Source organism: Styela clava, chromosome 9 (genome assembly GCF_964204865.1).
Source record: "Styela clava chromosome 9, kaStyClav1.hap1.2, whole genome shotgun sequence".
NCBI classification, from domain to species: domain Eukaryota; kingdom Metazoa; phylum Chordata; class Ascidiacea; order Stolidobranchia; family Styelidae; genus Styela; species Styela clava.
Window position 1 is genome coordinate 4,836,463 of NC_135258.1, and position 23,291 is coordinate 4,859,753.

At 36.8% G+C, this 23,291-nt stretch overlaps 3 protein-coding genes across 3 annotated transcripts; 2 read left to right on the forward strand and 1 right to left on the reverse strand.

The window, feature by feature from the left end:
• The first annotated feature begins 332 nt into the window (after positions 1 to 332).
• LOC120339802 (uncharacterized) lies at positions 333 to 2,554 on the forward strand. The gene has a single exon (XM_039408008.2). It carries the CDS (start codon positions 366 to 368, stop codon positions 1,611 to 1,613), a length of 1,248 nt encoding a protein of 415 aa, XP_039263942.2. The 5' UTR covers positions 333 to 365; the 3' UTR covers positions 1,614 to 2,554.
• Positions 2,555 to 14,854: 12,300 nt separating this feature from the next.
• On the forward strand, positions 14,855 to 19,050 carry LOC120333256 (uncharacterized). Its single transcript, XM_078116459.1, has 5 exons — positions 14,855 to 15,004; positions 15,857 to 15,987; positions 16,575 to 16,682; positions 17,182 to 17,390; positions 18,072 to 19,050. Exons 1-5 carry the CDS (start codon positions 14,877 to 14,879, stop codon positions 18,270 to 18,272), a joined length of 777 nt encoding a protein of 258 aa, XP_077972585.1. The 5' UTR covers positions 14,855 to 14,876; the 3' UTR covers positions 18,273 to 19,050.
• A 1,248-nt stretch (positions 19,051 to 20,298) lies between these two features.
• LOC144427244 (uncharacterized) lies at positions 20,299 to 22,360 on the reverse strand. The gene is made up of 6 exons (XM_078116119.1): positions 22,278 to 22,360; positions 22,074 to 22,132; positions 21,895 to 21,910; positions 21,192 to 21,239; positions 20,848 to 21,038; positions 20,299 to 20,490 (listed from the first exon to the last, which is right to left on the reverse strand). The coding sequence occupies exons 1-6, from the start codon at positions 22,342 to 22,344 to the stop codon at positions 20,299 to 20,301; spliced, it is 573 nt and encodes a 190-aa protein (XP_077972245.1). The 5' UTR covers positions 22,345 to 22,360.
• Between the last annotated feature and the right edge of the window lie 931 nt (positions 22,361 to 23,291).

Genomic DNA, 23,291 nt, shown 5'->3' on the forward strand with positions numbered 1-23,291 from the left:
ATGCAGCTTAATCTATAATGCTTGGAAATTTAACTATTTACGGGATCAGTTTCTTATTATAGAGTGCCTTTTACGGAAAACTGTATCCGTGAGACTCGTCGGTCGATGTTTCCTTTTTTTATTGAATTATCAAAGGGTCAGATGTTTTCGAATGGGATTTGGGGAAAATTTGTATAACAGGTCCGCATACTCCTATTTATCTGTATCTTATATGGCTTATTTTTTACCCCACTTCTATTTAAGAATAAATTATCTTATGTAGATATCGCATATAAAGAGACTTTATTTGGTATATGTATTTATATTGTAGCCAACTTCTTGTTATTCAATGTTCTGATGAATACTTTTAGATATCAGTAACTAAAATGAAAAAGAATAAACAAAGTGAGTTGCACGAATGCGGTGTTTGTGGTAAAAGTTTTCGTTGGATTAGTCAACTCAGAAACCATCAAAACACACACACTGAAGAACGACCACATAAGTGTGAAATATGTGGCAAGGGATTTACACTGAATGGTAACTTGAGACGTCATTTGCGATTGCACTTTCCTGATGAGCAGAGTAAGTTGCAAGAATGCGATATTTGTGGTAAGCGTTTTCGTTGGATTAGTCAACTTAGAAACCATCAAGCGACACACACTGGAGAACGACTACATAAGTGTGAAATTTGTGACAAGGCATTTACTCATATAAGTTACTTGAAACGCCATCTAAAATTGCACTTTCCTGACAGCAACAGCAAGCAACAGAAATGCGAACTTTGCAAGAAAGTTCTCGTCCATGCGCAAAATATGACTATCCACATGAGACAACATACAGGAGAAAACCCATATAAATGTGAAAAATGTGGAAAGGGCTTTTGTCACAATAGTAAACTGAGAAAACATATAATTCGACATATGAAGCTATTTGTGTGTGAAATTTGTGGGTGGTCCTTCGACTGTAAGTCACACCTTTCTGACCATATTCTCACTCATACAAAAGAGAAACAATTTGAGTGCACCCGTTGTAATAAATATTTTGCACGCAAAAGTAATTTTAGGTTGCATATGAGACGACATACTGATGAATATCAATTCAAATGTGAAATATGTGGCGTCATCAAGGTGCAACAATGCGAACTGAATTTACATATGCGTACACATACAGGTGAAAAACCGTATATTTGTAAATTATGTGGGAAATCGTTTATGACATCAGGTAATCTGAATACCCATTTGCAGACTGCGCACTTCAACAAAAAGCCTTTTGCTTGCGAGGTATGTGGAAATAAATTTACTCGACAAAGTAGTCTGAATACCCATTTGCAGACTGCTCACTTAAACAAAAAGCCTTTTGCATGCGAGGTATGTGGAAATAAATTTACTCGACAAGGTAGTCTGAATACTCATTTGCAAACAGCACATTCCAACGCAAAGCCTTATGAATGTGAGATATGTGGAAAGAGATTTGTCGTACAAGCATATGTCAACGCCCACATGAAGCGTACCCATTCGAAATGCAAAAGTCTCTTAAATACAGACAAAGTTGCAACTGATCACGTTTATTCAGAAAGCACCATTATTCCCTACGAGTTCGATCAAAACGAGAAGATAATGCAGCATCTTAACTAATTGAAATCAAAGAAGAAGTTCATACAGTTTCTGATCACGAATAACTTGATAATAGGCACAAGGTGTTATGAACATGCTCGCACCGTTGATTTATTTATGTCACACTTCCAATGGACGAAGGTATTGCCTGCTTTGTGACAGGAACCTCTCTTAGGATAAATACTTTTTGATACACAACTGATGTATTTAAATCAAAATGTTCGTCAGTGGATAAGATTTGATATTTTTCTCTTAGTTAAGAGTAGATATTCGGTCTCAAGCGCAACTCGGATGACGAAAACAAAAAATGAACTATCTATCTTACAGTGTTTATATTAAAGTTGACTCAGAAATGTAACTCAAATTGAAACGGATGTTCAATTATGTGTTCATGTATATTACTGCAATAAAAGCCACCACGGTGGCGTTGCGTTGTTCAACAGCTTCCTCATCCAGAGTCCATTTGGCTGCAAGTCTCAACTTTCTGACCATATACTCACACATACAAAAGAGAAAAGATTTGAGGGCACCGTTTGTGATAAAATTTCATTCCGTCCCTAACATAAAAGATTTTAATATTTTACATAAGGTAAACGCAAGCAAATACAAGGTAATTATGCAAAAATGAGATTGGCAAATTTGGAACCACTGGCGGAAACTAATTATGGCGTTCAAAATTAAATATGCCGATGTCCGAGTACCAATTAAAACCATTTTATAATCTAATATTGCCTAAGGCAACATGAGTTGTTTTACACTCTCATAAGCCACAAACTCAACAGACATGCGAAGCTTGCCAAAAAACACTTTAAAGCATGCTGACAAAAACTATTCACAGGGGAAAGATCATATAAATGTGAAGAATGTGGAAAAGGCTTTTGTGACACTAAATCTTTAGGACAACATATCAATCTACACCTGAAGACATTTGTGTGTCAAATATGCAGTGGCGGCGCGTCAATAGGGCCAACCGGGGCAATGCCCCGGTTGTTTTTTCGGTATAATAAAAAATATTCGAAATATACCTCAATATCGGTTGCACAGACTGTCTACACTAGCCATATTCTCCCGACATGGTTCATTTTTCGCTGGCAAAGCCTTCGCCGAACGTCGACGCGGCGACGCCGATTTTGCCCCGGTTGCTCATTGTATATCGTATTCATCTTTTTATCATCAACTCGCCGCGTTTGTTTTCTGTTTCTTTTACTAAATCATGAAATTATGACGACACAATGCCGACGTTTCTTACAACAACGTGTTGACATATTCACGCATTCCTTCTCGTTCGTTGGTTGTTTGAAGAGTTGATAGTTTCCTCGCCTTCGTTTTTGTCGCTTGTTTCGCTATTTGAATCAGTTAGATTAGAGACCTTTAGTCCATTTGCTTTCGATTTTCCACATTCCTTTTGAGCTCCTCACTTTCCGGCTTCGCATTTCTTAGCCTTAGACCTCATAATGAATAAGGTTGATGCACTACTTCGCACTCCGTTTTCGCAGCTGCTGCTGGAACAAAAATTATAGGTACAACGTCTTGGGCCTTATCAATCAAAAAATTCGAGAAAAACCGCCATGTTCTCGGTCGATTGATAGATGTTTTGAAGTTCATTGGTTGTCACGAGCTGTCCCTCCGTGGGCACGATGAACGGGCTGGCTCTTCTAATAGAGGGGTATTTTTGGATATGGTGGAATACACCGCATCCCTAGATACAGTATTGAGAGATCATCTTGATGCCGCAACTGTTTCGAAAGGGACATCTAAGGATATCCAAAATGATTTGCTCGATTCAATGTATAAAATTTATTTACAACATTTGGCTCGGGAAATTGAGAATTGCCAGTTCCTTTCGATTCAGTCCGACGAGACAACTGACATCACGTGCGTTTCCCAACTGGCTGTGATTTTTCGGTTTGTGAAAGATGGTAAACCTACCGAGAGATTTCACAGCTTTGTACCAATCGTTGATCGCACGGCTTGCGGGATATCGGCTGTACTGAAAGAAGTGTTACAGCCTTACAACGCAAAGTCAAAATTGATAGCTCAAACTTATGACGGCGCGGCAGTCATGAGTGGGTCGAAACATGGTGTTCAAGTTTATATAAAAGAAGATTTTCCTCATGCGCATTTTTTACATTGTTATGCACACCAATTTAACCTCGTTATTAAAAATATGTGTCTTGATACCCCTCTCGTCCGTATATTTTTTGCAAATGTTTCGGGGTTTTCTTCATTTTTTTCCGTTTCGCCGAAGCGCTTTGACCTCCTTCGCCAGATATGTAGCCGCCGTCTCCCAGCTTGTGCACCAACACGTTGGAACTTCCAATCACGCGTGGTGCAGGGCGTGTCCGAAATTAGGTCTGAGCTCATTGAGTGTTTCAATGGCATTCAGAGCTCTCCGGTTTGGGACGAACGCTCTGTGAGGGAGGCGGCAGGTCTAAAGCGTCTGCTAGAAGATGGCGAGTTTTCATTTTTTCTCGCTTTTTTCTCCACAATATTCTATCACGTGGATATATTATACGGCGCATTGCAGTCAAGGCTAATGGATGGAGCGTCTGTGCAGTCGTGTATTTCAGACTTCTGCGATGCTGTATCTCGTATCCGGGAAACAATAAAATACGACGACACATGGAGTGCTTCTTTACGCCGCGGGCAAACAACGCAGCGTTTGATTTGGTCTGCAAAGGAATGCTGTGACATTCTGGTGAATCAAATAGGCGATCGTCTGCGCACTGAACACCTTGCCGCGTTCTCTTTGATGAACCCCAAAAATTTTTCAAAATTTGCACGTCAATTTCCCATCCATTTGTTGGATACTGTCTCCAAATTTTACCCCATGATAAACGTGGGTAAATTGGAAAATGAATTGCGATGTATATACACCAATCAAACTTTTTTGAACATCACATCAACTTGCGCGCTCTATGGGTTCCTCATAGATAACACTCTAGTAACTACCTTGGCGGCGTCTGCAAAATTTCTGGACATCATTTTGACGACGCCTATTTCTTCCGCCGACGCAGAGCGAACATTCAGCACGCTGAAGCGTATAAAAACGTATCTCAGAAACACAATGAAGCAAGATAGATTAAATTCCTTGGCTGTTTTATCCATTCACAGAGACGTTATTTCTGGGATGCATGACTTTAATCAGCGCGTTATTGAGCATTTTGCTTCCAAGAAACCGCGGCGTGTTGCATATATGTTCAAGCAGTAGAAGTCTAGCAGCATATATATTTATGAGTGAGCGACGCATGTCCTTATCTTTCCTTTTTTCATAGTAACGTTTTAAACCTTATTTTAGGTTTTGTCTGCTTTCCCGAAGTTTCTGTTAATATGTCATTGTATTTATCTGGGTAAATATTGCCTTTCCTTTTGAAAGAGGTTTCAAATTAAACTATGTCTATATTTATTAATCCCTTGACTTGGACCGGTTTTAAAGACACTTTCTTATCGTTAAAAATTGTCGCTTTTGCCGATTGGTTGTTACCGATGGAATGGTTTTTATACTCATAAAATGATGGGAGAACTTATAGCGCTCATCCTGTCCCCGTAGATGGGGATGACTTGGTCCCGCAGTAGCTTGCCCCGGTTGTCAAAATGACCACGCGCCGCCACTGCAAATATGTAATCGAGCATTACGCTGCAAGTCTCACCTTTTTAGTCATATGCTGACTCATACGAAAGAGAAAAGATTTGATTGCAGCTTTTGCAATAAGGTATTTGCACGCAAGGAGAATTTAAATTTGCATACTAATGAATATCAGTTCAAATGTGGAATATGTGGGGTCATCAAGGTGCAACAATGGGAACTGAATATGCATATGCGTACGCATACAGGTGAAAGATCGTTTATTTGTAAATTATGTGGAAGGCATTCAGTCAACAATATAGTTTAAAAGCTCATTTGCAGGCAATACACTCTAACAAAAAGCCTTATTCATGTGAAATATGTGGAAAAAGATTTGTCGTACAAGCATATGTCAAATTCGAAATGCGAACGTATCTCAAATAGAGACAGAGTTGAGTAGAAAGAAACTGATCACGTATTAGACAACGGAAATTGCAGCATGAAGTCAATGAAACCAGAGAAGAGTCGAAAGCAGGATCAGAATAAGAATAGTGTGTCAGTGACAGACATGATTGTACCGTTGATTCAGATATGCTACACCTCTCGTGAACTGACTGAAGTAAACATACCTTTCCTACTTTTGCAATGTTTAACAGCAAAATATTACGAAACCAATTCTGGACTGCGTTAATCTGAAAATTAATTACATATTATTTAACTTGAAGTATCCGTAAATATATTTTTCATATTCATTCAGTTTGAAATGGAAATAAAATTGAAACGAATACTAAGATATGTGTTTACAAATATTGCTGCAATAAAGGCCAGAGAAATGAACATTTGTTTTATAGACACGATTACCTTGTATAGTGGCTCCCAACTAGAGATCTTATTGGTTGCAGTTTGGAGCGTCCATAAGCTTTGCATGCATATTGTGAAAATTTAAAACTACTCGATATTGCTCGGAGAAGGAGGCAAGTCGGGGGTCATCAAGTCTTTCATTTAACCTAAACTTTTCATATACAAACAAATGTTTTTTTTCCTCTAAATATTTTCAAGGCAATGATGTTCAATATAATAAATGACTTATTTAGAGAAATTTTTGATGGATCGTACTCTAAAGTCTTGGTAGTTTCTATATGCAGTTTTATTGAGAAGCTTTATTTTTTTTTCTAGTATGGATCACTTGTGCATATTAGTATTGGCTTTCGCTGATAATATTTCCACAACATTCAGGAAAATACATTGAAGCGTCCAAAACATGGGTGGAATAGGAGCCACTCACCTGAAAGTTTAAAGCTGAGTTAAACCCATCGATGTATACGGGCGGGATAGAGATCACTTGTTAAAACGGATACAAAGCGATTTTTTTTTCCGGAAAAACTGTGAAAATTGCCCAGCCAAAGGAGGGTGTGTGTAACTATGTGGAAGGCATGATCTCTGCGGTTAAAATTGACTCACTGCCAGAGTCAGGGAAGAGCCGACGCCATCTTCGTGATAGCACACAACCAAACATCTCGTTGTGATAACCATAGTTACTTACTTGAGTCCGGATATCAACAAATTATGTTTATGACTCAATATGGACCGCCGTGCTGGCGCAGTCATGCTTTCCATTTGGCAAATGATTAACCTGCATACGCACAGAATACTATCTGAAATAATTATGCGTAAGAGAAGTGCAAAACTCATCGTCGTCACGGGGTGTTCCACGTAGCGGCAAACCCAACAATTGGGTGAATATTTTCCATATCTCGCATGAACTGGTAATTGAATCGAGGCTGTCATTTGCACTATAACAATGTCACTATAACTATCTTTCACATCCTACTGACAGGGCCGGATTTCGACGATGAGAGGCTCCTTCTCTTGACTACGTCATTTGTGATGACCCTATAACAGTCACGTATGTCATAACATCACAACATGCTTTCCGCTGATTCGTAAAAAAATTAATGTCGTTGTGAATGGATATTAAATTACATGAACACTTCACAATACATTAGACTTAGAACCAAGTGACCACAGAAACTCCATCGGAAGCTTAGACTATTTTATGCAAAAAATCACGTGCAACAGTCTACCCGCCGCGCTGATGCATTCACACTTGCCATAGGACCGTTGGTGAAGTTGCACGAAATTGTTGAACTCTTTGTCGTCACGTGGTGGTGCTAATACCCAATAACTAGCTGACTAGTACCAAACCAATCACGAAGTGGTAGCTGAATAAAAGATGTGTTCGCCATATGATGAAGTTATCTTAACGCCTTTCATATCATAGGGCAAAGCTGCCCAACCCGCGTGCCGCCCGCAAGTCCCTAGACGCGACCCGTGTTCAAATGAGTTTGCCCCTCACCGCGGCCCGCGCTGAAATGAGTTTGAGTAGACTTTAAATTTTTAGTATTTCATATGGGCCAAAGTATACCTGGTGTGATTGTTCAGTTCATCTACAATTTCATTCCTATTATTATTTTTCGTGTCGGCTTTGGTTTCTTATCGCCACCGTGAAAATGTACACTGTACGATATCTTCACTACTGGCTCCTAGATATGTTCTATTTATTCATCGTGTCCATGTTATATTTGCATCAAATATAACTAATGAAATTTTGCCACTGCGGATCCGTTAAAAATTCTGACAAAATTACTTGATTTTACCTCTACATATTCAAGTTAATGTATCTGATCAAAAATCTTAGAAAAGTTATTTTATTAGATTGTTGTATTGATGCTTCGAAATTTAGAAAACGGCCTACTAAAAAGTTGTTGAAATTGTCGCGACATTGGCGCACATTATATTCTCATTTAGGAATTAAAACAATATCATATCCGCTAAAAGAATAAAAAGACCATAACGCAAATATTACATTCAATTTTTACATCTTTATCTGTTAGACAAATGTGTGTGCAGACTCTCGCGTGTTCATTAGCAATCCGCAAGTGCGTTGTGCAATGCAAAAGTTTGATTCAGCGACGCGCAAGTAACTTGGCCGCTTCACGGCCACGTAATGCCGGATATTCGAGTAGTAAACTGCTATTTTAATGTTTGAATATTTTGCCTCGCCCTGCTCAGAAACCAGCAATCATTGACTGGATCGATTTTAAGTAACTTAACTTTTTTATATATATTTTGTGAATCAAGAGTTGGCTTGTATTAAGGTTTGGTTAATTGTTTGCGGTCCGCAGTGAATTTTTCCGTGCCAAAGCAGCCAGCGACACTGAAATGGTTGATCGGTCATGTCGTGACGTCGTGTCCAGGTTACGTGTTACAGTATTTTGTCCCGCCCACTCAGAAACCAGTAATCATTGACTTGATCGATTTTTTGAGAATAATTAACTTGTGTTTTTTTATGTATTTTGTAATTGCTAATATGTTTACGACTGGTAATGAATTTCTTCATGCGAAAGTGGCCAACGACACTGAAATGCTCGAGCAGTCATGTCTCACGGGATTTACCCTGTCTGGGTTCGAGAACTCTAGCCCGATTAATGAGCTATGAAAACGAGAGAATTAACGTTAAATTTGTTGCGCGTAATATTGTCTGAAAAGAATAACAAGATACCCTATAGAGTTCAGTTTACCAAACTAGGTTTCTACCACGTGATGCCTTTGAACTTTTGCCCCTGGTGCGAATAGGAATCGTAGCAGCTGCTTTGCATCAGTGTTTATGAATTGTTTTAAAATAACTACGTTATTGCGGTGGCACCGGTAGAGTTTCAAACGCAGCTATTACATTGCTTTCACTCCTATTTGACATACGTAACTGGTCTAAGTAATTACATGGCGTGATCACACTTGGTTGATGCAAAATGTTGTTGTTTGTATTACAGCACTTAGTCTCAAAATAATTTCGAAGAAATCAAATTTCATATAAGCGTTGGTAGACAAGTTCATGACGCGCAGACGTTCTCAGGGGATTTAGTCAACCAAAGTACTGATGTATATATATATATATAGGTATATAAATAACACAAATATTACACTCAATTTTGACTCCTTTGTCTGTTAGCGAAAGGTGTGCGCAAATTCCCGTGTGTTCATAATAGAAATCCGCGAGTGTGTTGTGCAATCCAAGCGTTTCATTCAGCAAGGCGCAAGTGACGCAATGAATTTCTCCATGTGAACGTAGCCCGCGACATTTTGAGAAGTCCTGTCTGACGAGATTTACTCTGTCCTGGTCGAGAACGAGATAATTGGCGTTATATTTAATCACGCGTAATATTATCTGAAATGAAAGACAAGATACTTGAAACTTTTGAAGAGTTCAGTTTACCAAACTGGGTCTATACCAGACATAGGCAAACTACGGCCCGCGGGCCAAACCCGGCCTGCTGGGTAGTTCAATCTGGCAAACCTCCTGATGCTGCCACAGCCAAACTAAAACCAAATTTTGATGTTTTATCGAAAAAATAGCTCAAGGAATTTGTACAGATTGGGATTAGATTTAGCTTTGGCACGAGGCTCATTGTTTTCCAGTTTTGCTTTTGTAACAGTGTAAACATTGTTCATAAAATGTAACTTTTACGTCACACTTACATGGCCCGCCAGTCTAGATGGGTCCTTGGTTCAAAAACCGTGTCCACCCCTGGTCTATACCATATGATGCTATTGAACTTCTGTCGCTTGAAGCGAATAGGAGTCGTAGCATCTGTTTTTCATCCGTGTTTGTGGCTCATTTTAAAATAACTACGTCACTGCGGTAGAATTGTTCGAGTTTCCAATGCAGCTGATACATTGCTTTCACTCCTATTTGACATTTGTAAATGTTCCAAGTAATTACATGACGCGATCACACTTGAATGCTGCAAAATGGTGTTGTTTGTATCACAGCAGTTTCAAAATAATTTCGCTATTACATACCTTTGCTCCTATTTCACATTTTGTAAATTAGATGGCGTGATCACACTTGAATGCTGTAAAATACATATCTGGTTCTGTTGTTGTTTGTATAACACAGTGGTTTTTAAACTTTTTGAGCCGCGCCCCCCTTTGAAAAATTTTACAAACTTCGCGCGATATTTTTTTTACTTTGAAAAAATGCTTTTGTGATGGACAGGTTGTTATATATTAAGATGGCGCTATAAGAGTGTTAGTCTCATAGCGTCATTGCTCAGATTTTTTAGGCATAGAACGCTTCGGAGTACAACTTCGCCATTCACTGTCGTATGTATAAAGCCAAATAGTGGCTGGTCATCATACATTCTCGTTTTTCCGCTCAGTTTGCAATACCTGGCAAAGTCAAACTAATTATTAAGTAAAACTAAACAAGCACTAAACCTATGCTTTAATGTATTTTCTGCTTAAACGTTTACATAAGACACGTAAAATTTCAATCAATTGTTTACCTCATCACTATTGAGCAATGCAAAAACTATTTACTGTGTGTTAAAAATAAGCAAGGATTACAGACTTCTTGGCTTGACTAACATTTCAAACAAAATGGAGAAGTGCGAATGAATTTATGTAAATTCAAAAGCAGTTCATTTTGTAATAGTTATTATGCATGTGGACGTTTCCCCGGCCCTTGACCGGTGGAAAATAAAGTCGATAAGGCGTTTGCGATTGCATTTTGTTTAAATCTCCATTGTTTACGTCAGCGTGGCGTGTTATTTAAGCCCTAAAAATCTTGATTTCGGTGTTTATTCTCCCTAAATCCGACATATTCTTGTGTCGCGAAGACGATTATAATTACTTTTTTGTTCTCGAATGGAACAATGACACCTATGAGGAAAACGAGTTAGTTTTTATTATATAATCATCAGCGACGAGATGCTAAAGATAGAATAAAGAAGTGAATCCGTAACTAAAAATTTCTTTACTGTAAAAGTGGCATTATAAAATACTAAAAATAAAACGGAAAACGCCATGAGTTTTGTTTTGGGGTGGACCGCGACAGATTAAAAACACTTTCTTAGACATTGAAAATCTCATAAATTCTATATCTATAACGGTGATATCTCGAAATTAATCGAGTGGCGGCATTGCGATAGAGCGGAGTAAGAGTTGCAGGGACAGCTCATATTGGTGAAATTGGCAAGAATACAAATCAAAACAAAATGTAATCGACATTTTTATGGTTGCGGATTACCGTGTTATTTTGGAGTAGTGGTGCTTTTATTTTATCGACGCAATCGCAGATTTAATTTATCACAATTAAATGAATAAAGCAACCATTTCAAATAAGTATATCGATCATGGATTGAATATTTTATTCAACAGAAAAACCATTACATATCCGTTGAAAAAGTCGGCTCTTTTACCGACTGGTGTAATCTCGAGGACTGACTCAGGAGCCGTACCGCGGAGATTTCGTGTCGATGAATATGTATTTTTCATCTACTAATATACTTTAAATGTATTTTAATTGTACTTAATTTCAATTTCCCTTTTGGCTATTATACCAGATCTTTCTAATGACTACAACAAATTCGCATGAGTGCAATATATATGAAAACTAAATATAATCGGGCAGTTGATCACACTTTATTATGTCCGCGGATTGGCGTGGTATTTTAGATAGGTAATGAGTTTATTTTGTCGTGAGTCGCCACAACCGCTAGTTACCTTGAACACAAATGAATTAAAATAGAGAGACATATTGAATTATTGTAGTTATTACGAGACAGAAAAATTTATTATAACACGAAAAAGCCGGTAGTTTTAACGAATTTACATTTAAATTTCCGAATCCATCTTGTGACCTCTCGCACCCCCCAACCCAATCCTACCTGACTGTATGTTATGCAAATAATCACGTGCAACAGTCTTCGTAGGTTGAGAACCCACCGCGCTGGTGCATTCACGTTTTCTGCCACCGATCCTTTGTTAACCTACATCACCTTCAAATGCTATGTGTAAAGGAATTCATCGTCGTCACATGTCGGCACACCTAACGGTAGAACCTTTAACCTAGCGGTTCCCAATGTTGGCGAAAACGCCCCCTTGTGGACGTTTTCAATAACTGGAGGGGCGCAGATGGCGATTTGGGCAGCTTGAGAGCGGGGTGGGGTAAAGCGTTCAGTAGTCAAAAAAGTTGACCGAAGGGGCCGCTGCCAAAAAAAAGTTTGGAAAACAACTGGTTGACTAGGACAAAACCTATTATGCATGTTAACTAAAGAAGCTGTGGTTCCCTATTCAGTGGTTCCCAAACTGTGGGTCGTGTGAAGATTTTCCGGGCTCGCAACAAGAGTGACTAGAATTCGAACGTTGGAAAGTGAAATGTGTCCTGGTCGGCAGGTACCATAGAATCAATAACTCGATCATTTATTGTCCAAACAGCGCCAAAATTAATCGGTAAAACATTTATGTGGTACTTGATCTTTCCAGCTGGTCGGCAGGTACCGGTATTAGTAAATGCAATTGAGTGACAGTGTTACGAGCGCCAATGATATTTTCCTTTTATAGCAGTTTTGATCATGTTACATCCAAATGATTAGTTAACCTTAGTCCTTATCTTCTCATTCACGAGTAACTAGACTAAAGAGCAGGCTAAACCAGTAGCCCCACCAGGTGGTACGTGAACCGGATTTTTTGCATGTCTACGAGAAGTTGTTACTTATCGATCTTGATGTCTATGTATTTGTCTGTTTGTGTGTTTGTCTGTTAGACACTTTAGTATGTTAGTCGATATCTCACGAAAGCGAAGTTGAATCTCTTCCAAATTTTACATGTGCATAAGTGCGCATTCATCATATCTCGGACCAAAAGCATATTGATTTTGGATGAATTATGTCGTATAATTAGCGAGTTAATAATTAATTAGCAAAGGGACACACGATGTCACTATGGAGTAAGAGCGCATGAATCGATCGATAAGTCTTCGGTCTCCGCTCGATATTCTCGTACCAGTGTAAATGCATAGTTATCGAATATACAAAGCAAAGTTGCTCTATTTGGCGATTGCTTCTTAATTAAGTGTTTGACAAGTATGATATTGATTGCCAGGCGGTGTCTTTGCCGAGTAATCAAACTTTAGTTTTCGATCAGTTTCAAAAGCGCTTTGTTGGTTTGCGCACGTGTCTAAAATCTACGAGAAGGCTACGTGTTTTTGTCCACATTGCCTTCACACAAAAGAGAACATTTTCGTATTGCAATATTACGTATTTAGACGTTTCATACATCATTTCAAAGCGTTCCGAGCAGTCAAAACACAAAACCTCAACAAGCTTCAAACAACTAACGTAACGAAAGACAAGATACTTCAGACTTTTTAGAGTTCAGTACCATCCATGTGATGCCATTGAACTTTGCCGCGAGTGGCGCTTGATGCAAATATGGCTGGGGGTAGCTTGATCACACTTGATTGCTGTAAAACGCATGCCTGGTCTTGTAGTTGTTTGTATAACAGCTGTTAAACTCGGGGTAATTTCTAAGGAACGAATTCAATACGAGCCTACTAAGATGAGTTCATGACCGACAAACGATCTCAGGGGATTTTGGTAAACCAAACTACTAATATATATTCGTGTGAACGAAGAATCGAGTTAATAAAACGTAGTTGGTCAGTGAAATTATTTTAAACATTGATGTGTGCGGAAATTCTATTTTTTAAGATCTACATCCCAAGTCAAAATGATACGGTTATGTGGAGGGAAAATATATACATATGGATCGCCGGATGAGAACAGAACAGGCCTAAGTCACAATTTTGAGTTTGAAGAAAAGCACAAAAAACAATTTTGAACTTCGTTATTTTTAAATTTCTAGATATTCACAATTAGTAAAGACCTGATCTCTGGTTATTTCAATGTGGATGAGAATATCTTTGTTATCAATTTATTTTGACACTTCCTTTTTGTTTTTTTACTCCCTAAAAAGGACTTTCTGCCCATTCTGTTTTCAACAACTTCTGAAATTTTCTGACCTAGGCCTAAGTTGCACTGAACAAATTCTTAGAGATGTAAGTTTCAGACATTTTATTTCTGATGTCTATGCCCATCATATTGAAACGTAGTTCCATTCTGTTTTTAGTTTCTACAAAATATTATGGTTCTAAGTCCAGCTAAAATTTTTATTATTGAGAAATTCAAGATTTCAAAACCACCATCTTGTAGACTAGAGCATGGCTCAACACCCCAAAACATTTAAAAGAGTAAATTTCACAAAAATGTGACTTAAGCCCCTTCTGTTCTCATCCGGCGATGTATATGTAAACATGGTACAGTATTCGCAATGTTGCGATATTTGAAAATGAAGAAATCTGGAGGGTGGATTCAGGCATATTAGAAATTAAGATGATTACAAATCAGTTCATTTTTTTTTTATTTCAAAAGAAGCTTCGATGGTGTTTTAGGGTAAAAGGAAAAAATCGATAGCAGATAAATTCGAGTCACTGTAGTTTTTATATATATTGAATGAAAGCTAAAGCGTTGGACCTATCTATGTTGTTTTATTATCTTGCTTCCGAATGCAATGCCGCCGTCTCATCCAGACTAATAAATTTTGTAGGCTTTGTCGAACTGGAAAGATTGCGGTCGATTTAAATAATAATATCTATCTACATATATCAGTGGATCCTTTAGTTTAGAGTCCCGTGCAGAGGCGCAAAGTGTTTTATAAAAAAAATTGGTGGAAGTAAAGTGAACTCTAACCTCACAACACACTGTTTATATATCTTCAGACTAAGTTTGCAGTTACGATTGGACACTATAAAGTAATTCAACGATTATGACGTAGATATTTCTATTATCACAGGTTTCTCTCGTTTTAGTTTAATAACTATGACATCACAAATAGTAACATTGGGGTTATTTCTCTCACTTTGCATCGTCGCGGGTGGGACTGGACGACAGAGGATTTGTTTCGAGCTCGAAAATGTGGATGCGGAAAATCAATATAATGAAAATAGGTATGTTAGGAATTTAAATATACATAAAGTCATACATACATATTCATAAAGTCAGTTCTTAATATATCTTAACCAGGTTTGTTGTTTTTTAATCAGTAATTGTTTAATTATATTTACTTCATTTAATCAATACATCTGTGAGGGCCAAACAATATATGGTATCGATAAATTCCCTCTGTATTTGCAAAAACTTTCAAGACTTTATGGACACTATCGTTCCGATATAATATTGCGAATAAAAAAAAATTTAATATATTCGAAATAATATGAAATCAGATATGGTAACATGATATTGAGAACAATAAAACTCAAGTCATATAAAGAATTGCTGAACCCCTCCTCGTCGTTATACGTAGCGGCAAACTGGTTGACTATTCTTATTGACTTTCGACTCCCATGGGAATACTCGTTAAAAAGAGAGAATTGACAATGTTTGTGGCCTGTACATGATATATATTAAATCACTCTATTTATTAAACTTGGCTCAGTGATTAATTCGATTTCGGACGCGGCTTGACCCGCGACTCTAGTTTTGGGGGCTTCTAATCAACAATGCCAAAATTGAAAAATCCCGTTCATTCCACTCTTAGTCGAGGTCAGTATTGAACAAAGTTGTGAAAACACATAAAAAGAAAATGCAGTTCTTGCCTAAAAGTGTTTGTTTTGTAAAGTGTAAGTTTGTATTCGTAAATGTTTTTCCTATAGTCATTGCAAGGTTTCCGATGATAATCAGATCATTTCGCAGTTATCCTGCGCATCCCGGGCAAAGGAATAAATAGATACAAATATTTCATAATAAGAATCCTTAATGGCTAATATAACACGATTTGATTGATTTGCTCCAATTTTCAGAGGTGAAGTACAGACCATTCCGGGCAAAAAAGGCCCCAAGGGAGATTCAGGCCCATCTGGACCTAAAGGATCACAAGGGGAAGTTGATTATGATAAACTGGAAACCCTGATTAATCAAAAAGTCAATGAAGGTAAAACTGCAATGATATTTTATTCATAAATTGCCACAAATTAATCGCAAAACTATACTGCGTGATAAAAAGGTATTTTTATCTTCAAACAAAAATAATATCAACAGTCTTCTTGGTGTTGTTCAGTTGAGTAGGTGATTGAACCAAACCGGTAAAACCTTGAATAGTTAACAAAACACATAATTTGTGAGACACTAATGTGTATAAGAGTTACAGGAAGTGTTCTTGTTATTTAATGAATAATAACGTTGTATGTATTTCAATTTATATTATCAGTCTGATTGTCAAAAAGTTATTTAAAAGTTTTTTTTTTTTCAAACTAATCTCGTCTAAGGGCAATTTAAGTTGTTTTGAAGAGGCACAACTGGTGCGAAAAGGTAATTAAATAGTTCAAGGAGAAGAATTTCATAATTGCCTTTTCAAATTAGAAAAGGTTCTTAACTAGTTTAGCGACATAGCAACTTTACTTATTTCCATACTGTTAAAAATGTTGTCCAAATTACTAATTTCCCTTGCATATCTAATTTCAGTTTGGCTATACATGAGTCTTATGATTTATTTTATAACACGCTATCATTGGTGTTCAGCTTTGGTACAACAAGGAGCAGAGTTGAACGAAACAATAAATGAATTGCTTGAACGAATAGCAAAATTAGAAGATCAATTGGCGCTCCCACATGGACTTACTGAACAAGGTTTGTTCAACCGGATCTGTGTTTTAACATTTAATGTTGATTTGTAGCATTTTATGTCTCTATCCAAACAGACATTATAGAATCACAAAGAGACATATTCAAACTAAAACAAGGCCAATATTTGAGCACATTTTGGTGTAGTTTACTTTTAACAATGCAATAATGAGCGTCTATTCCAGAGTAATACACACGACAAGCACAATGAACCGCCATCATTGACCAGAAGTGTAAATGTCCGATGACACCCGTAGATACATTTCTGGTACAATTTCCGTATGTGTACCAGGTTAGGGTTAGGCCATAATATTATTCCGATTTTGCTCATTTTAGTTCTATTACGAGTTCGGGGACTGTCTGTGTTAGCCAAGTGAATATCCCCTCTGCCCATAGGTTTCAGTCCCTTTACACAACTTGATGTAAAATAGGCGAACAAAAACACATACTTCTGGAGCGCCCAATTTTTATATGATTCAACAATTTAATCTTATTCCAATTACAGATATTGTGCGCTATAATGGAAGGATATTCGTACCGATAGCAACTGAGAAGGTTCAAAAAGCATCAGCAGTCGCCAAATGCCAACAAATAAATGGAAAATTGGCAAATATATACAGCCAAGATCATATGGACACAGTCATGAGATACATACGTAAAAACAAAATGAATGGGAGGAGAGGATTTTGGCTTGGCATGACATACGATCCCATTGTAAGTCATATGCGAAGTGTCGTTATTTCACCTATCATTTTGTTTGAAAATTATATCTGTGATTGTAAACAATTAGAATAGGCAATGATGAGGCATTGATAGATTATTATGATTCGCTTCAGCTTCCATTTATACATAAGGAGCGTCTGCTGTTTCTTTCCAGCTAGAAAATTCATTTCTGTGTACGTTGGTGACCGTTGGCGTGATGCTAGATCAAGGGTGTGCAACCTGCGGCCCAAATGTGACTTTCAGGGAAAATTTATGCGGTCCGCAGAGAAGTGTCTATTTTGAATGATTTGTGTCGCGAAAAGAAATTTCATTACATTCAATTTGGTACGTGTGCGTAATTCCAATCCTTTTGCGTTGCGAAGCTTATACCCGAATCCAATTTAACTGACCCTACAATGCCTTGCAATAAGCAATATTTGTGTGCCTGCAACTACTAGATAGCCCATGTTAAAGAAAAGTGCGGCTCGAGGTTCCACCCAGTTATTTTCATGCGGCGCTCCTGTTTCAAAAGCTGCGCACCCCTGTTCTAAATGGATCAGGGTTTTGAATCCAGTCCCCCTTATGTTTACGATGCCAATATAGCAGCACAGAAGCTTTAATCGACGAACTTTCATACTATACTATGTACTACTACTAAGAAAATATTAATTCCTTTCAAATTATTTTTTTCAGAATCAGGTTCTACGTTTCCGCAACGGAACTATGATATCGAACAGCGATTTGAAATGGTACGATGCGCATCCACTCAATGGGCAGCGATATTATTCAACCTATACAAACATGTATGTCATGATTGCAGCGGATTTGGAAAGCACAGGTCAATACCTTTTCAACCAAAAAGAACAGAGCAGATACGTTCTGTGTGAAATTTAAACCTTCAACTTAACAGTTGTGGCAAAATATCGAATAAAGAACTTACATGACTCTTACTTACTTTTGCAAAAAGACAAACAAGATTCTTGCTTAATCTTATAACAGTGCGGTGTGGGTTTTTCAGTATATTGACTTATTTTTATTTGTAGCACGGAAATGTTATAGGAGTGAACTCATGGATCTCAGTATGATTCAATGTTAGACTCACTCACTCCCTTATAGGTTACGCTACTCGGTAACCATCACTGGTTTATCGCGTCTCTCTTTACAATGAAATGCATTTTTTAAATTAGCTTTGTCCAATGAGTACTTTAGGCATGTGATTGACTGACTGCATGATCGTTTTTTTTATTGTGTTGTTGTTTTTATTCTTCTTCTTGTTGTTAGCTTATGAAAAAAATCGAATTTTTCATTCACTAATGGACAAACTTTTGAACTGCCTAATTGCCAATTTCGGAGAAATATTTTAAAGTGGCATATTTTAGCTAAAAATCACAGTGTACCGGAATTAGTAATGTCAACCATTATAGCAAGCGGTGTTATGTATTCTATCTATTCCAGTATTCGATAAAAGATTCTAATTCTAATACCACGAGTGCAGGTGCCTGAGTACTGGGTTTCGTTTCCATATATTTGAGCATGGCTTTCATTTTAGCTAATCTAATATAAATGTTTTATAGTTGCATGCATGTCATGAATTTGAAAATTTCAATCAATAATAAAATTAATTCTTTGATTAAAAATGTAAATTTACAGTATAGAAAATTTAAAATATAATCAATTGAAGTACGTTAACATTATATATATACAAAGAGAAAAAAATCTTAAATTAAAAGATTGTACACGCCAACTATTTAGTCGTCAAATTTTTATTATTCCGTACATATTCTCAACCCCAAGTTGGCAGCCGTGACAAAATTTGTTTTATGACAGTCGCGTTTTTGAATGCTCCGTGAATTAGACATTACTGTTGCTCCACACCCAGAATTACCTGACATTTAGTTTTAGTACGACATGTCTGGTCTAGCAGACTGGTCTGCAGAATTATAAAAAGAATGAAAAAAAAAACGTTTTAGACTAGGTAGCATGCGAATAAGCTAAACTTGAAAAATCACAGTTCATCATTATCCCCTGTGATTATTGTGGGTGTCGCACCTGAATATCACAGCCGACTTAGTGATATCCGGTCATAGACAGCAGTCAGGTATAAATTGCTTGCGCGTTGCCAATAGGTAGATACAGTTAAGAGTGAGTATAAACCTCAAATCGTGCGAGTTATATAGGGTGTCCATGAAGTCTTAAAATTTCTAGGGAAATTTATCGATACTATATATTGTTTTGGTCCTCACAAATGTATTAAAAATATTATATATATCAATATTAATCATTATTATAGTATTAATTATTGGATACGTCAGTGTACATAACGATCGTTTCAACATTATGTTGTTGTTCTTGTTATTCTTCTCCTTCATCATGATGAAATCGCCTTTCCCTTCGAATACTGGACCAATTGCTTTGAAATTTTCAATGGTTAAAGATTGATTTTTTTGCCAGAAGGGTATTACTTTTACTTATTTATAAAATTTCTGTGGACTTCGAGAGATTCGTTTTTATGTGTCAGAATAAAAAATAGCGACACCTTGTGACGTGTCCATATATTTGAGCATAGCTCTCTTGTTATTAATATATATTAATATTATTATTGATAATAAAAATACTTACTTAAAACAATTACTGATTGTAAAACAACAAACCCGGTTAATATATATCGAGAACTGACTTAATAACAAAATTGAAATTGTAAAGGGACTTTACGGACACTCTGTTTATATATTTTTATAAATCATGTTGAGATTGCTTATATCAAAATCTAAATTTGTTGTCGTGTTGAGCAGGAAGTCAATACATCTGAAAATGATAATTGGAAGGATTGATATATACAATAACAGAAATATCCGTCCGAAAAATAAATTATTCGATTGGGAAATTTCAGTTTATTAGATAATTATTCTCGTTTCTGCTTTTATTTCTCACAGATGGCACCATGGGCAGTGTAGGATGGTCGGTTATTCCATAAACCTTGGCTTTTAAGTGAGTCTTCATAGACTAAGACAAAAACGTTTGTGAACTCCGAATACAAATACGGCTTGTCGGGATACCAAAGTTCTGTCGGCAACAGTATATTACCGCCGGATGTAGCTATGAGATGGCCGTTCTGAAAAACACAAAATACGGTTTAAATAATATACAGTCAATGCGCTATAACGGCGCTATCTACAGTTTTGAAATTTTAAGTGGACAAAGATTAAAAGGCTATTATTCCTGTTTTTCTCAAAAATTTCTGTGGTCTCCAACGGGATTGTTTTTTTAATTTAAAGTTTTATTACAAAGTTATCAGCATAAAAAAATCGCCCACAGCTTGGCGCAATTTTATCGATCTGGTGGTCAGACTAGCAGCACTTTGGATGATTTGATACTAATTCGTTCTATACATTTCGTGTACATATATTCAAATATTGCTTTTTCGTTTTTACAGGAATTATTCACGGACCAAAATAGATACTAAACTCACCTGATGTCTCATCCCTGTCCATCCGAAAAGCCGAGTGTACTGGTCACGTATTAGTGAACGTTTTGATATGTTTGCCACGTTTTTGTAGTTATGTCCTTTGCAGAATGATTGAGCATCAATAAAATTGACGTTGCGTTTTACCGATAGTACAACTTTGAAACGTTTTGAATTGTACGTCATGTCACAGTTCTCTGGAAAATGTTGTGATAGGTAAAAAAGCTCAATATTCTGTCACACTATATTTCTAAGAGTTGTCAGATATTTGTGACCCTACGATAAATAATATTCAAAAAATAAAATTTAAATAAAGCTTTCACCAAATAATTATATGATATGTTGATTACTTTCAATTTGTTTCTCCTGAAGACTCTTTTGAATTTGTTTGACAATATCTGTAAATAGACAAAATATAATTGTGAATATAGACTGTGGTCGGCAAACTGCAACCCGTTGGCCAAATGTTTTATGGCCTTCGAACGACAACACTTTTGAAACAAAAATCCCAAGTCCTATTTTCATCCGCACACGGATTTATGTCGCAACAATGACTGTTGTATGGCGTTTGTTATATAGTCATTGGCGTGAGAGAATGCACATTTCAGATGTATGTCGTTTACTTGCCGAACGTGATTGCGGTTAGTTATAATTGTCAGTTAATTTTTTTTTTTAGAATTTCGCATTAAAATGTCCGACAAATTGTATAAAATTTGGCGACGAAGGTCGAACATTCCCAAAGGCCTTAGATATAAAATATTGCCATGCATTATGCAAAACCAGTCGCCAGTTCGCCACAATTTAAAGTTTAATGGGGCGATTGCTAATAGGCGGAAATTAGTGTGGCCCAGTAGTACATAACGTATGCCGTACACTGATTTAAGACGATGTTACTTGATCCATCTGGCTATACAACAACAATTATTTCCTGATTATAGATATTACTTCCGAGCAGTGAAAGCGTTGAAAGTCATGGTCCTAGAAGTCTTATCTAACTATCTATTAAAAAATGCTGCGCAGGCAAACTACCATCTTTTTTGATATTTTACTCACCGGATCCATCGTTTTTCTGCACAAAATAGAAAAAAGCTCCATTATTGATTGTATATATGACAAGAACATATGTACATAAAATAAAGTATGCATTTTCCGTTATACTTTATTTTGTTCGCAACAGTGCGGGTTATTCATCATCTATTTGAATCCTATGTTCTTATAAATGGTAAACTTACCTTGCAATCTCCAATACTTATAACTTTCCCATTGACAATCTTGGTAACACAAACACCATCTAGGATAAATTAAACGTGATATAAATTTCCACCCGTTCAAAATTTACATATAATTAATATGAAAAACTTTGACAATAAGAAGAGTGTTCTTCTTCTATATTAGCTATGGCGTTTGAATGTATTTGTTATTTGGCTCATGCTTACCTGGTATTTTTTCCGCAACCAATCCAATAGTAACGCAGAGAATACGAAAAGCTTTTATGAAGGTCATTTTATCTTATTCTAACCGCCTACGTATGTACAGATTAGTTTTTATGAAAACCAAGATATACTAACTACGCAAACTGTATACAATATTTCAAGTTTTCAGTTAAGTAGGCTGCATTTGCGGGCTTGATGTCTTTTTGGAAAAAAATGTTTGCCTGAACCATCAGTGTTGCTACGAATTTCACTTAAATCGCCTGGCTACTCAATTAATTATCTCAGACCATCGTGTTAAAAACAATACAGCAACAAGCACTATTTTTCAAAGCACTAAGTCACGCGAATATGAAATCTATTTTTATTCGGTTCCCCGATTTCGAATCAACAATTTTTGTTCAAGTCTTTCAAAAAGAACTTGAAGTCACGGAGTAGATCGCACTTTTTCTTGACCTTACATCTCTCAAAACCGCAATTCTCCCCCCAAGAGAATGAATGATATCACAACTGTGTGACTACACGAAGCGCAAACGCTTAGTTTGAAAAATGGCGCATATTTTTTTGTTTGTTTCAATCTAAATCGCTAAAACTGATTTTTATATCTCACAAATATCATCAATCAACCGCGGTTCAGAGTTCTATATTCTTTCAAAGCACTTAATCCCTCCCCCATATAATATCCTAGACACGCCACTGTCATAATATGTCGAGTACATGCTCCAAATGTGCGCAAAGATTAGATGAAGCTGAAATATAAATTGCTTCGCAAATATATTTAAACCATCGCTTTATAGCACACTCGCAAATTATTGTAGAGATTTATAAGCAGTAGGTCCCACGTTAACTACTTCCTGAGTCACCATATATCACATTATTTTATATATGGATAATCAAAATATGACCATTTCCGGAAATTATTTTTCATCGCGATGCGCAGGAAAAGGTTATAACAATGCTTGTGTGAGTGGGCGAATAGAAGCATTGCAAAGCTTGCAACACCAAACCAATTGTAAACGA

What these genes read in the sequence shown, in the direction of transcription:
- LOC144427244 (XM_078116119.1), bottom strand. Translation starts at nt 22,344, where the DNA reads ATGACCTTCATAAAAGCTTTTCGTATTCTCTGCGTTACTATTGGATTG. An exon ending in GGTTGCGGAAAAAATACCAG is followed by an intron (nt 22,133 to 22,277) that starts GTAAGCATGAGC and finishes AATTTATCCTAG; the next exon opens with ATGGTGTTTGTGTTACCAAG. An exon ending in TCAGGAGAAACAAATTGAAA is followed by an intron (nt 21,039 to 21,191) that starts GTAATCAACATA and finishes AACATTTTCCAG; the next exon opens with AGAACTGTGACATGACGTAC.
- LOC120339802 (XM_039408008.2), top strand. Translation starts at nt 366, where the DNA reads ATGAAAAAGAATAAACAAAGTGAGTTGCACGAATGCGGTGTTTGTGGT.
- LOC120333256 (XM_078116459.1), top strand. Translation starts at nt 14,877, where the DNA reads ATGACATCACAAATAGTAACATTGGGGTTATTTCTCTCACTTTGCATC. An exon ending in AATCAATATAATGAAAATAG is followed by an intron (nt 15,005 to 15,856) that starts GTATGTTAGGAA and finishes TCCAATTTTCAG; the next exon opens with AGGTGAAGTACAGACCATTC. An exon ending in TAATCAAAAAGTCAATGAAG is followed by an intron (nt 15,988 to 16,574) that starts GTAAAACTGCAA and finishes ATTGGTGTTCAG; the next exon opens with CTTTGGTACAACAAGGAGCA.